The sequence below is a fragment of the Xenopus laevis genome, chromosome 4L, assembly GCF_017654675.1.
Source record: "Xenopus laevis strain J_2021 chromosome 4L, Xenopus_laevis_v10.1, whole genome shotgun sequence".
In the NCBI taxonomy this organism is placed as follows: domain Eukaryota; kingdom Metazoa; phylum Chordata; class Amphibia; order Anura; family Pipidae; genus Xenopus; species Xenopus laevis.
In genome coordinates, this window is record NC_054377.1 from 112271382 (window position 1) to 112284427 (window position 13046).

The following is a 13046-nucleotide window of genomic DNA, read 5'->3' on the forward strand; positions in this document are numbered from 1 at the left end:
CCACAAATGAAAAGAGAAATAGACTAAAAGATCCGCTCGTTTGGCGATGTCTTTCCCCGATATGCCACTAACGGCATGGCTATATCGGGGGTAATCCGAAAGTTCACGGTCTAACGATCAGATTACGATACGCCAAGGGGCTCCGACAGGTCGGTGGGGTAACCATCAAACCTTCCCGATCAATATCGTTGCCAGATATCGATCGGGAAGACCCGTCGGAAGCCGCAATACACGGGCAGATAAGCAGTCAAACAACTGATAACGGCAGCTTTATCTGCCAGTGTATGGCCACATTAAGCCTGGTAGTGGCAAGATGTCGCTGGTCTAAGACATACATTGTAACTTAATTCAAGGGTGATTTAAGATTAGCTACAATTATAACTATAGTTACATAAATATTTTTTATTCATATTTTACCCTTTTAACTCTAGCATAAATTACCTAGAAGTAACTAAATATTTAAATAATAAGAGTTATATAAAGTTATATTAACTGTGATTATTCAGGACAAATAAAATTCACATTAAAAAAAGTCTGGCTGCTCACATGCATACAACTTTACCAAGCATATTTCAAATGTTTCAATGACCTTGAACACTACTTGGGCTGTATGAAGTCTGCAGTTACTCGGCATACACAGGGCAGCTCTTCAGGGTATCAGAGCAATTGGACCATGGGCTGTCCTCAAATGGCCAAATTCTATGGTTATGTTGGTTCGGGTGGTCTGTGAAAACAGACACTTGAGGACAGATGAAACGGACCAGTCTAGATATAGACAGTGGCATGCTCATTAATGCATTTTTGCCTTTAGATAATCAAACCAGTTACTGATAAAAAGTGGTTACAGCCAGCTGAGCACTAAGAATTTAAAACTGTGCATTGGAAGCACAGAAAATAAATCTTTATAGCAGTTTTTCTTAAAGGAGAATTCAACCCTAAACTTAAAAAAAAAAACCTACCCCCCCCCCACCCTAAGTGTTACCCCGGGCAAATCCCCCTAACATTTTACTTATCCCTCATGCAAATTCAGGCATCGTAGTTCACAGGTGCCATCTTCAGCCGCTTCAGTATTCTTTGAAATTACACCAGCGCTTCGACAATTTTCGTGAGTTTCGGCGCATGCGCAGAAAATTGCTCCAACTGCGCATGCGCCGACATGCCGGTCTCACTCCAAAGAGAAGAAGATGGCGCCTGTGAACTCCGATGGCTGAATCTGCACTGAGGTATAAGTAAAACGTTAGGCGCATTTACCCGGGGTAACACTTAGGCTGGGGGGAGGGAGGTCTATGTAGAGTAGGAGTTATTTAAGTTTAGGGTTGAATTCTCCTTTCAGGGGAGCCAAATGATCCCAAAGAATCCACTTTGTGGCCCAAAAATTGGTCATATAAGTTTTACTTAATATTGTGGAAGTCCTCTAACTAGAATGGCATCCAAATATAGTCTTTGCAATGCAACCATCTTTCCCGGCATGGGGCAATCCCAAGATTATTCAGTAACACAACTCAGAACAGTGGCCTAATAAATTCACTTCCCTTGTCACACAAATTCAAAGAACTGGAAAGAGACAACAGTTAAGTACAATGAGCTCTGTCCCCATGGGTCTGTTAATTTTCCCCCAATCATTGCATGCCTTTCCACATAACTTAATTACTAATAACTATGCACTTCTTTCCATCCACCTTGACCTATTGGATGATCTTCATCGAGGATGAAGTCAAATAAGATGTGCGATAGATCGAATCCCAATAAGGGTCCATTTTCTCAGGCTGTTTGTTTTTGCGACCTGCTTCCCTTCTTTACTGCAAGGAGTATCACACTGTCAATCACCCCGCCCGGCCCAAACTACCACAAGGGGGGGGATAAATAAAAAATAGTTACAAATACTAGAGCGTGAATGATGATGCACTTTATGAAGTAACATATATTGCCGCTTACCGTCCCTAGAGGTCCCCATGAGTTGGTCGAGCAAGGCGCGCATTTGGGCCTGCGCCGACATTTTGATAAGGGGGGGGAGGCTCTAGACGTGGAAGACCTGCCTCTGCGACGTTAACGACTCAGGCGACGATACGGTGAATCGACGAAGGGAAGACAATAATAATGGTAATAAAAAAAGTAGCCGACTCGCTCCTCACACAGCGGCCGGCGCCAGGCAGACAGAGGCTTCAGGACGCGCTGCTCTCTCTCTCACGCGCGAGCGTTACGCCAGACGTTTCGCAAGTGCCGCTGATTGGCTAGACCGCCGCCCAGTTTTCATATTCCGTATTCTGATTGGTTGAGCAATTGTTCGTTTCATGAGAGAAATACACGCCCCCTCATCTCTTAGATGGTATTTATTGGTTATAGTTGGGCGCCTCCTTTTTGTTACCTCAGCAATAGAAAGACGTGTCAAATTAAATGAGCATTGAGAGACAACTACGAATTCTACCCTTCACAGACAATCTCGTCTCGTTTATAATAAACTTCTCGGCATTGTGTGGCCCTTTAGGCTAAGGCCACACTAGGCGATAGCGCCGCGATTTGACTCGCCGCGACTTTTCGCCGCGACTTTTAAGCAATCGCTGGGGAAACTTTTGCGCTGGCGTCTATGGGGAATCGCGTAAAATCGCCAGCGTAAAAACACACGCGGCGATCTTTTCTCTACTGTCGCTCGAAATTGCCTCGCTAGGCGATTTCGAGCGACAATAGAAAAAAGATCGCCGCGTGTTTTTACGCTGGCGATTTTACGCGATTCCCCATAGACGCCAGCGCAAACGTTTCCCCAGCGATTACGGCTTAAAAGTCGCGGCGAAAAGTCGCCGCGAGTCAAATCGCGGCTCTATCGCCTAGTGTGGCCTTAGCCTTAGTGTTGCATTTAGTTATTCAGCAGTTCTTGTATTTCAGCGCGTGGGTCAGGGCTAGATTTAGAGTAGGCCTTAGAGCAGCGGTGGGTCAAAATGTAGATGGGATCTACCAGTAGACCTTCAGGGGCAAATTCACTAACCTGCGAAAATTCACCAGCGACGGCTTCGATCACATCGCAACACTTTGGCAGGTGTAGATTCGCCAGGACAATGCTATGTCATTAAAATCCGAAGTTGCGTCCAGGGCGCCGAATGCTGGCAAAGTTGCGCTAGTGTTACTGCACTGAGCGAAGTTGCGCTAACGTTGCCTAATTTGCATACGGCGGGAACTTAAAAGTGAATGGATGTATATGTTGCAGCAAATACATTACACTACACAAGCCCGGGAAACCTTAATAAAATAAAATAGAGTTGTCATATTGCCCTACACATGAGCCCAGTGTATAGTTTATGTGCCATATGTTAGGAAATGTAGGGGGGAAGCCTGGTACCCCAAAACAAAATTACGCTCATTTGCAGCCTATCACCCTGAAAAAGGAAAAGGCGCTAGCGTTTTTTGGGACTTAGAAAATTTTTCAACTATTTTTTGAGGAAGTCCTATCTACTCTATTGTGCTGCGCTTGGTCTGAGGTGGCGAAGGCAAGTCAGGCGCAAGAGGTAACCTTCAGTAAAATCCGCATCTTAGTGAATTTGCGTAGTTACGTCCATTCGCCTGAGCACAAATTCACCTGGTGTTAGGGAGCGAACTTCCTGCTAGAGTCTATCTCCTTCGCTACCGAAGTTACGCCAGCAACCGTTAGTAAATCATCGAAGTTCTGAAATGGTGTCACGCTGGCAAATTTTCTCCCGCGTTAGTCACTTCGCCCTTTAGTAAATTGCCCCTTAGATGGTGATCAGTAGATCTCAAGATACTTTCAACAAACAGTTGGTCTAAATCACCCTCCTGTGCTTTTCACTTTATATTCATTATATTAAAGGACAAGGAAAGTCTAAAATAGAATAAGGCTAGAAATGCTGTATTTTGTATACTAAATATAAACATGAACTTACTGCACCACAAGCCTAATTAAACAAATAATTTATGCTTTAAAAGTTGGCTACAGGGGGTCACCATCTTGTAACTTTGTTAAACATATTTTCAAGACGAAGACTGTGCACATGCTCAGTGTGGTCTGGGCTGCTTAGGGATCGTCATAAACAAAGCTGCTTGAGTTCTGCATGGCTGGGAACTAAGGCGGGGGCTCCCCCTGCTGTTCATAAGTATGATTGTTTCCCTGCTCAGCAGTTAGGGACCGTCTGACAATTCCTATCCACAGCAGTAAATGAAGGGAGAATTTCACTGCATACAGTCAGGTTTCTTATAAAAACAGTACACATTTTTTAATTAAAGTATATTGGAGATAGGTTTCTTTTTCATTAAAGAAAGTAAAAATGGGATTTTATTTTTTTGCCTTTACACAGGAAATAGTCTGTTAAAAAAATAATGATATACATTTTCCCATAAATCAATATAATATTTAAGTAATATTTTCCACAGAACAGAATGCTAACAATGCTTTTGTGGATGTAGATCATAATGGAACAAGATAACTAAAAGTAGACTTCACATTAGTAAAATCTGAGCATGCTCCTGAAATTTGCATGTTATAGTCTCTGTTATAGTCTCAGTATGGCCTCCCTCAGTGAAAGAACCCATTTGACAAAGTAAGGGATTTTCATAAAACCTGCATTTTTTTCCAAAAAACTATATATGTAGTTTGATTAAACGTGTTTAGGTTGTACTGGTCAGATTGATAATATGTGTTTAATTTTGGCTGTGATAGGTGCCCTTTAAGCAAATGCTGCTTTCATTAGCAATTTTTTTTTACAAATAACTTTAAAATCACTGAAAATGTTTAATGAATGTATAGTGGAAAGTTGCTCACACTTTGTTTTCTTTTATACAGCAGATTTTTATTTTGGGGTTGACTTGCCCTTCAAAGTGGACCTGTCACCAACACATAAGCTGTATAATATACTTCCTTTGCAAATTAAACATGAAACCTAAAATCTTTTTTATATTAAAACATATATATATACCTGTCATAAATGTATTTAAAAATCGGAATATATTTCTGTAATAACTTACCCCGGTAGGGGTGGTGGGGTTCGGCGGGGACGCCCGCCGCACTCCAAGCGGGGACGCCTGCAAGGATCTTCTGCTCGTGCTGCGTATGTCTGCGTCTTAAAGGCCCAGGCGCGCTGACGCAATGGCGCGAATTTTAAGTGTATTTAAAGGGACAGTTTGTATTTGTATATTGCCCGTGATAGGACTAGTTTAGGGTGCCAACCGTGACAATTGCCTGTTCCACTTCTATGCCTCAGTTATGTTAGTGGGACAATTAATTACTTTGACTTTTCGTTCAGCACTGAATGTACATATTGGTACAGAAAACATATCTTTATAGATTCTGATAAATGTTATGATAATAAAAATATTATAAATATAGATGATATAGAATGACTCAGAAAATCCCTGAAAATATAATTAACAAATTCCTTGAAAATGATCTGGAGTAAGAGAAGCCAGAGAGCATGATGAAATATTCATAGTGGCTATCCCGGATGTTAAAAGCCATATTCCAGTTAATCCTAATGAGTTTAAAGGAGAACTAAGACCTAGTCTAGAAATGTTGTACATTATGTTTTGTGTTTCTGTACCAGCCCAAGGCAACCACAGCCCTTTAGCAGTAAAGATCTGTGTCTCCAAAGATGCCCCAGTAGCTCCCCATCTTCTTTTCTGCTGATTCACTTCACATGCTCTGTGCTGCTGTCACTTACTGAGCTTAGGGATCCACTCAAAATATACAGTACATATAGAATATAAATGTCACAATATAAGGTTGATTAGTAATTAATACAGATAATTACTACATGGCAGCACAGAAACCAGTGTAATTAGCATCAGAATTTAATAATCAGCAATGTAGCATCAGCTTATATTACAAACACACAAGGGATGCACCGAATCCGGGATTCGGCCTTTTTCACCAGGATTCGGATTCGACCGAATCCTTCTGCCTGGCCGAACCGAATCCTAATTTGCATATGCAAATTAGGGGCAGGGAGGGGAATTGAGTGACTTTTTGTCACAAAACAAGGAAGTAAAAGAGGTTTTCCCCTTCCCACACCTAATCTGCATATGCAAATTAGGATTTGGTTCGGTATTCGGCCAAATCTTTTACGAAGGATTCAGGGGTTCAGCCGAATCCAAAATAGTGGATTCGGTGCATCCCTAAAACAAACTTCATTTTGTGCATGATAATTAGTGACAACCCCTAAGCTTAGCTTCTCAACAGCTGCTCAGAGCCCACTGAGCATGTGAGTTTCGCAGACACTTTCCAAGATGTTGGCCCCCTGAGACAAGTTTAAAGTCCTGGATCATTGCTGATATTGAGCAAAAACTTAAGGCTTTTGTAATAAGTTCAGTATATAAAATATGGAATGTCTGCCACATTCATTTTTAGGGTTTAGTTCTCCTTTAAAGGTCCTATGTTGAGTCTGTGAACAGATACAGACAGTCCCTCTCCCCACAAGGGAACAGCTGGGCACTACAGGCAACTAGTAGGGAGAGGGGACAGGACTAGGGGTAGACTGCTTATGAGGTACTTGCTTGGCGCCCCTCAGCTTTGTGCCCTAGGCACGTGCCTACTCTACCTACCCCTAGTTCCAGCCCTGGGGGACAGAGGTTTGGCCATAAAGCTGCACAGTGTTTGGGAGCAGATCAATAGGCAAATGAAGAACAATGTGGCAGGTTTCTGTCAATATTTTATAAAAGACACTCAAAGTCTTTTTAAGCAGGTAGAATATTAAATGACTGTAAACAGGAAAATTTAGAAAGAATTCTGATAGTCTATGGCTGGATTATTTTGGTAGAGTCATGGATGGCCAAATAGTATCAGAGGGTAGTAGCTGCTCCTTGTACTTTAAGAGCGAATTTCCTGGGGAGGGGGGCAGCAGCAACTGCTGCTGCCTTAGGCGGCGGAGGGGCCAGGATCGCCCCTGGTGACATGCTGACAAGTCATTCTCCCCAGAAGGAATATGACAAAGCCAAGGCTTTATCAGCACCAGATGATATATAAGGTCACTTTAGTACCTTTAGGGTAGGACTCCACGAGCGATTTTGTTGCGATCCAACGTGCTGCGACAAAACCCGTGCGAATTGTCGCATGCGACAAAAATAAGGTAAGAGATAAGCTGCCCATAGATGTTGAGATTTTTAAAAGATCAGACCCTGATCGTGAGACCACGATCTTCTCGGAACGATCGTACGAATTTATCATCAACTAAAAAGATCCATTTTTTATTGCCAGGAAAACAAAGGGGAGATGCCTGCTTGGCCCTGCAAACATAGATAGATTGCACTGGGACCGACAAAGATTTTTTGACCTGGCCGATCAATTTCCTGACAGATGTCCGCCAAAAAATCGTAAGATATACGATCGTTCGAATCCCACTAACCGCACGATAATTTCGAAGGATTGTTCGGACTTCCCTAAAATCGGTCGTTCGGCAAGAGAAATCTTTGCATCTATGAGGACCTATAGAATTGTCGCATGGTGTCGCAGCGTTGATCCGACGCGACACGACTGTCGGATGCAGATGCTGCTCGCTGCGTTTGCATCCGACAGTCGTGTTGCGTCGGATCAACGCTGCGACACCATGCAACAATTCTATCTCTTAACTTATTTTTGTTGCATGCGACAATTCGCATGCGTTTTGTCGCAGCACGTCAGATCGCGTCAAAATCGCTTGTGGAGTCCTACCCTTAGAAGTAGAGGGGAAAGGCTACAGTTCCAAAAGACTTGCAAATTCCCCCAGTAATGTGGAGAGGCAGAGTCAGGTGTTCTAAATGTGCAGGAACATCTTGTCTGTGGGGGCATAGGCAAAGACCAGGAAAGGCTTCAGGCACAGAGAACAGGCCAAGTTGTGCCAAAAACACCAATTGTTTTACACACTTCCAAGTCAAGTTTCCATGATAAGGTTTCAACATGATCTTCAAAGAGGAAGGAGGGTTAGCTGGTCATCTTGAACATAAAGAAAATTATGTACATCACAGATATGTAGAGCACTGTCCTTTGCGATGTAATACCCCAAGCATATTAGTAGTAGTAGTAGCAGCGGTGGTGATCCCTTGTGCAGTTATATGTAGTAGAGCAAGAGTAAAGCTCAACTTTGAATGCATACACACAACACCCAGACAGCGGTCAAGAGCTGCCTCATCTACAATGCGGCTCCCCCTACCCCCAGCGCTTACCTTTTCTGTGCTAGAAATGGTATGGGGGGGGGGGAAATCACTTGTGTAGTCCCTGGTAACTTGCTTGGCACTGCAAACTGAGACAAGTTTATTAAAGGAAAACTATACTCCCAAAATGAACACTTAAGCAACAGTCTACATCATATTAAGTGGCATATTAAAGAATCTTACCAAACTGGAATATATATTTAAGTAAATATTGCCCTTTTACATCTCTTGCCTTGAACCACCATTTTGTGATTGTCTCTGTGTTGCCTCAGAGATCACCTGACCAGAAATAGTAACAACTCTAACTGTAACAGGAAGAAGTGTTGAAGCAAAAGACAGAATTCTGGCACAGTGAATCGTACGATCCCTTATTTTTTAAAATGGAAATTTTCTATTTATGATTACCCAATCATATGAAAAATCTTATGAAAATGGTTTATTTACATGAAGCAGGGTTTTACATACGAGCTGTTTTATGTGCCAGACTGGCAATCTGTGGGTTCTGGCAAATGCCAGAGGGGCTGCTGTATGGTTCTATAGAAAGTTACCATATTGTGGGCTGGTAGGAGGCTGTTTGGGCCTCTGTGTACTTGGAATTGCAGGGCCTATTTTGACTCCCAGTCCAGGCCTGTTGGAGGGTATAGTTTTCCTTTAAGTTCCTTCACTGGTGAAAAGCCCCGTGCACCCAGGCCTGCAGCAAAGATCCTGAAACAAGAAAATATTGGCAGAACCGTGTTCTGTTCCGGTCTACAGTAAAATATTATCTCTGGGGGTTAGGGTTGCCACTTGGCCGGTGTTTTACTGGCCTGTCGGTAAATATGTTGCTTGATGCCAATGTTATTTATAGGGAAAAAAACATAAAAATATAGGAAGGCCGGTATTTTTTCCCAGAAAAGGTGACATTGGGGTGCCTAACAAACTGTCACGCAAAAGGTCCCAATTCCCAGGGTCCAAAAGTTTGACAACAAAAAAATGGCATATAAAATAACATGTATATTAATGTATAATGTAGCAGAAAGCCAGATTTAGAATGTGGAGGTTCCTTCTCTAACTACCGCCATTCCATCCTGACTTCACACTGAAGGTCAAACCTACTGCAGTTTAGCTGACAATTTCCCGCCTTCGGCAATCGATTTGTTCGCCCTTGACTTCTCGGCAGTCAACGAGCTCCCCTTTCCACTCGCGCAAAGATGGCGGCCCTCGGTTCTCCCTTGCGTACGTTTCGCAGTCTTTTAAGAGAACTGCGCTACATGAGTGGCCCGAACCGCTATCGTGACACGGCGGCTTATAACTACATTAGAGAGCAATTCAGAAGGAATCAGGTGAGGAGTCCGAGCGCGGGGACGGTAATGGCGCTGCTCATTGGAGCCGCCATATTGTTGTAGCTGCGATTAGCTGAACACAGGGGGTTCGCTGATACAGACAACACTACTTTATTGGGCGTGTGTCTGCATCAGTTTAAATGTGCTTTGTTTGTAGCCTCGTTGGCCAAGAATACAATTATCTAACTAATATATATACATTTATAATATAATACATTTAGGTATAATGTATTTATATAATGTAAATGGGCGCCCTCACTATTCTACTTGTCCTGCTGGAGGTTAGTGAACTTCCACTTCATCACACGAGGCTGTGAGGCTGCTCCTAATTTCCAGTCTATTTCCTTTATATAGTTCTCTCTCTCTCTCTCTCTCTCTCTCTCTCTCTCTCTCTCTCTCTCTCTCTCTCTCATATATTGTCAGGGAGGTGTTTATAAAGCATTACTCTTATGTGGGGCTTGAGTTCAAGAGCTCATTAATAAGCTATAGAGATAATGTCTGGTGCTGCTGCTCCCAGGTCTCTGCAGGAATAAAGCAGGTCCTGACTGCCAATCTGTGGCTTCTGGCTAATGCCAGAGGGGCTGCTGTAAGTTGCCATAGACAGTCACTATATATTGGGCTGGCTGTGGATGTTTGGGCCTCTGTGTACCTGAAATGCCAGGGCCTATTTTGAATCTCAGTCCAGCCCTGGCATCAAGACAATAAACATGATTCAATTGTGCTTGTATGTACGTATTCACATGTTTCAGATCATAACATGTATATGTGGAAGGACAGCGTTTTCATGTCTTTGTGTCATAAAACACCAGAGAAGCCCAGAATATCAGCTTGAACTGCCTGTGTTCTGTCATTTTTGAGTATCACGGTGCTAATAGCTTAAAAAGTAAGGGCAATGCCACTCTGGGGCAGATTTATCAAGGGTCGAATTTCGAAGTGGAAAATACTTCGAAATTCGACCATCGAATAGAATCCTCCGACTTTCGAAGTCGGAGGATTTTATTAGTCATACGATCGTACTTCGAATTGTACGATTCGAATGATTTTATCGTACGATCGTACGATTTTCCTACGAATATAAAAAACTTAGAAAATTGCTCTTGAAGATCCTCATAGGCTAACATAGCACTTCGGCAGGTTTAAGTTGGTTAAAGAGACAGTACTTTGATGGTCGAATGGTCCAATAATCGAACGAGTTTTACTTTGAATCGAAGTCAAAGTAATTTCGAAGTCATAGTATCTTTTTGTACTTCGAAAATTCACTCAAACCTTAGTAAATCTGCCCCTTTGTGTATTTATAGGCCATGTTGTGTTGCCGCTACAAATTACCAGAAAATACCCTGCCATAGACACCAGTGGAAAATGTCTCCACTAAAAGAGTCAAATCACGTAATACTGGTTGACCCCTTATGTGTTTTATTAAATGGCTGCTTATTGCTTGCCAAATTTAACCAATTTTTAGTAATTGTGTTGGAACCACTTTAACTTACTGTATATCTTATTTTCAGTTGTATTCTAAGAATGTCTAAATGGAATGTTTTATTTTTATGGCCTTCATGAAACAGGTGCAGTGTATCTTGGGACTATCTGGACAATGTACCCCAGTGTGTCCTGTGCCTTTACTACCTTGTTGTTTGACATCTCTGTTATTTCTCAGGTAACAGAAGAGAAGTTCTGTCGGGCCCAACAGGAGTTGCATTTCCAAGCCTCGACTTACCTCTGCCTCCTACGCAGTGTCAGAAACCATGATCTGCTCCACCAGGAGTATCACGGCAAGGGAGAGCGCAGCCCAGAACAAGTGGCCGGTCTGGTGGGTTTGAAACTGCCAAAGCAACCCGGAGGCAAAGGCTGGGAGAGATGAAGCGTGGTATTGCTGCAGTCTCACCTTCATATACTGCACATTATTCATCTGACTTCTATTTTTGTACATAAATGTAAAAAGAACTATAAATAAACTATACATCTCTTAATCTCAAGTTGTTCCTTTGCTTTTGAGGATGAAAAGAAAAAAAAACCTTTGTTTATCCCGCTATATTTTTTTTTGTGCAAACATATTACTCTCCTTAGCATGCTGGAGTCTATAGTGCAGATTTATATAAATGTGAGATTGGACAGAAAAACTGCCACTTACATTCATTCCTATGGGATTTTAAAAAGTGTATTTATGGGTAAATGATAGTGTTCACCATTTGATAAATATGTTTCTAAAACCCCTATTGGAATAAATAGAAAGTGGGTGATTTTTTTGTTGTTGCTGTGAGCTCTAATCTAACATTTTGATAAATCTGCCCCATAGTCTGCGCTAGGGATGCCTGGCAGAGGTAAGTAAGATGGCTGCACTGCTGTTTGCTTTAGGCTGGTGCATTTTTAAAGGTGTGTCCACCTTTGCTAATAATTCCCTGGGGGGGGGGTGGCCAACAAAATGTCCCCAAATTAGTCATTTTCTTGTATTTTAAGGACAACCATAGCCTCAGGAAAAACACCAAGGTGTTATATGCTTTAACATGTACAGCAATGCTGTGCCATAGTGTTCCATCTTTAAAGTCCCATCTGAGCCCCTCAGTTTGTTCCTAGCAATGGGGATGCACAAAGTGCCTTCTAATGGATGAAATGGCCAGTCTACGTGGATGCTGGAAACTGGGCACAGAAAGGGCCATAGATGGGTGCTGCCTTATTTATGCTGCTTTAATGAGTTAAAGGGGTTGTTCACCTTCAAACATCTTTTCCAGTTCAGTTGTTATAAGAAGGAAGGTTAAAACTAAGTAAGCCTTATCAGAAAGGTCCACCCAAGTATACCAGTAAACCCTCAAAGTAGGGCTGCTCTGTCAAAAGAAGCACTTAATATCTTTCCTTCTATTGTGTACTCTTGGGCTTCTGTATCAGACTTCCTGCCTTCAGCTTCAACCTCCTTGCCCAGTTTGCTTCTCTTCCCCCCCCCCCTTGTCTGCTGTAATCTGAGCCCAGAGCTATAAGTGACCAGGGAGAGACTCAGGCAGGAAGTGATGTCACACCAAGCTAATACTGCAGCTGCTATCCTAAACAAACCGAGATCTTCTAGAGCTTTTCACTCAGGTATGGTAAAGCATTCTACAGAATAAATATAGCATTCTAGCTTGCACTATTCTTCTATTATTCTCCTTTAAGATTATTCACCAGAAATATACTTTTTGCAATTACTTTCTATTTTCTAATACTGGAGTGTAAAATTTCATTTTTCATCTTCTAAAGCAGCTCGGGGGGAGGGGTGTCACCGACTAACTGTTCTAAATTGATACATTTAGCTGATACATTTTTTATCTTTGTCCCTGCTGAGAAGAATCTCTGAGTTAGCTGAGAATCCCAGCAATTAGAATTGATACAACAGTTGCTAATGTTCCAAGGACACTGCTGATAAATGTATCAACTAATGCAGCAAATTGTAACAGTTCAAAATCTGCTTCTGGATCACTGAGCTGCCAGACAAACACTAGAGACATGAACATTATACTTCAAACTTCAATTTTGGAAAACCGATAAAAAAAAATTGATAGTAACTGAAAACCGTCTTTATTTCTGGTGAACAATCTGAAAACAACTAAACTGAAAAACAGTATTTGGAAGGTG

At 42.1% G+C, this 13046-nt stretch overlaps 2 protein-coding genes across 6 annotated transcripts in view; one reads left to right on the top strand and one right to left on the bottom strand.

Moving 5' to 3' along the window:
- The window catches only part of LOC108714471 (putative RNA-binding protein Luc7-like 2), a 29303-nt gene extending 27069 nt beyond the window's left edge, over window positions 1–2234 (bottom strand). For 2 of the 5 annotated variants that reach the window (XM_041590654.1, XM_041590655.1), the window contains exon 1: window positions 1936–2233. In XM_041590654.1, the coding sequence (XP_041446588.1) occupies window positions 1936–1996 (61 nt within the window). In that variant the 5' untranslated portion in view covers window positions 1997–2233. Of the gene's footprint in view, window positions 1–1935 lie in introns of all 5 variants that reach the window. The other 3 variants (XM_041590656.1, XM_041590657.1, XM_018258749.2) reach the window with 3 other exon arrangements.
- A 7032-nt stretch (window positions 2235–9266) lies between these two features.
- Window positions 9267–11413, top strand: fmc1.L (formation of mitochondrial complex V assembly factor 1 homolog L homeolog). Its single transcript, XM_018258755.2, has 2 exons — window positions 9267–9446; window positions 11101–11413. Exons 1-2 carry the CDS (start codon window positions 9315–9317, stop codon window positions 11302–11304), a joined length of 336 nt encoding a protein of 111 aa, XP_018114244.1. The 5' UTR covers window positions 9267–9314; the 3' UTR covers window positions 11305–11413.
- Window positions 11414–13046: the final 1633 nt, after the last annotated feature.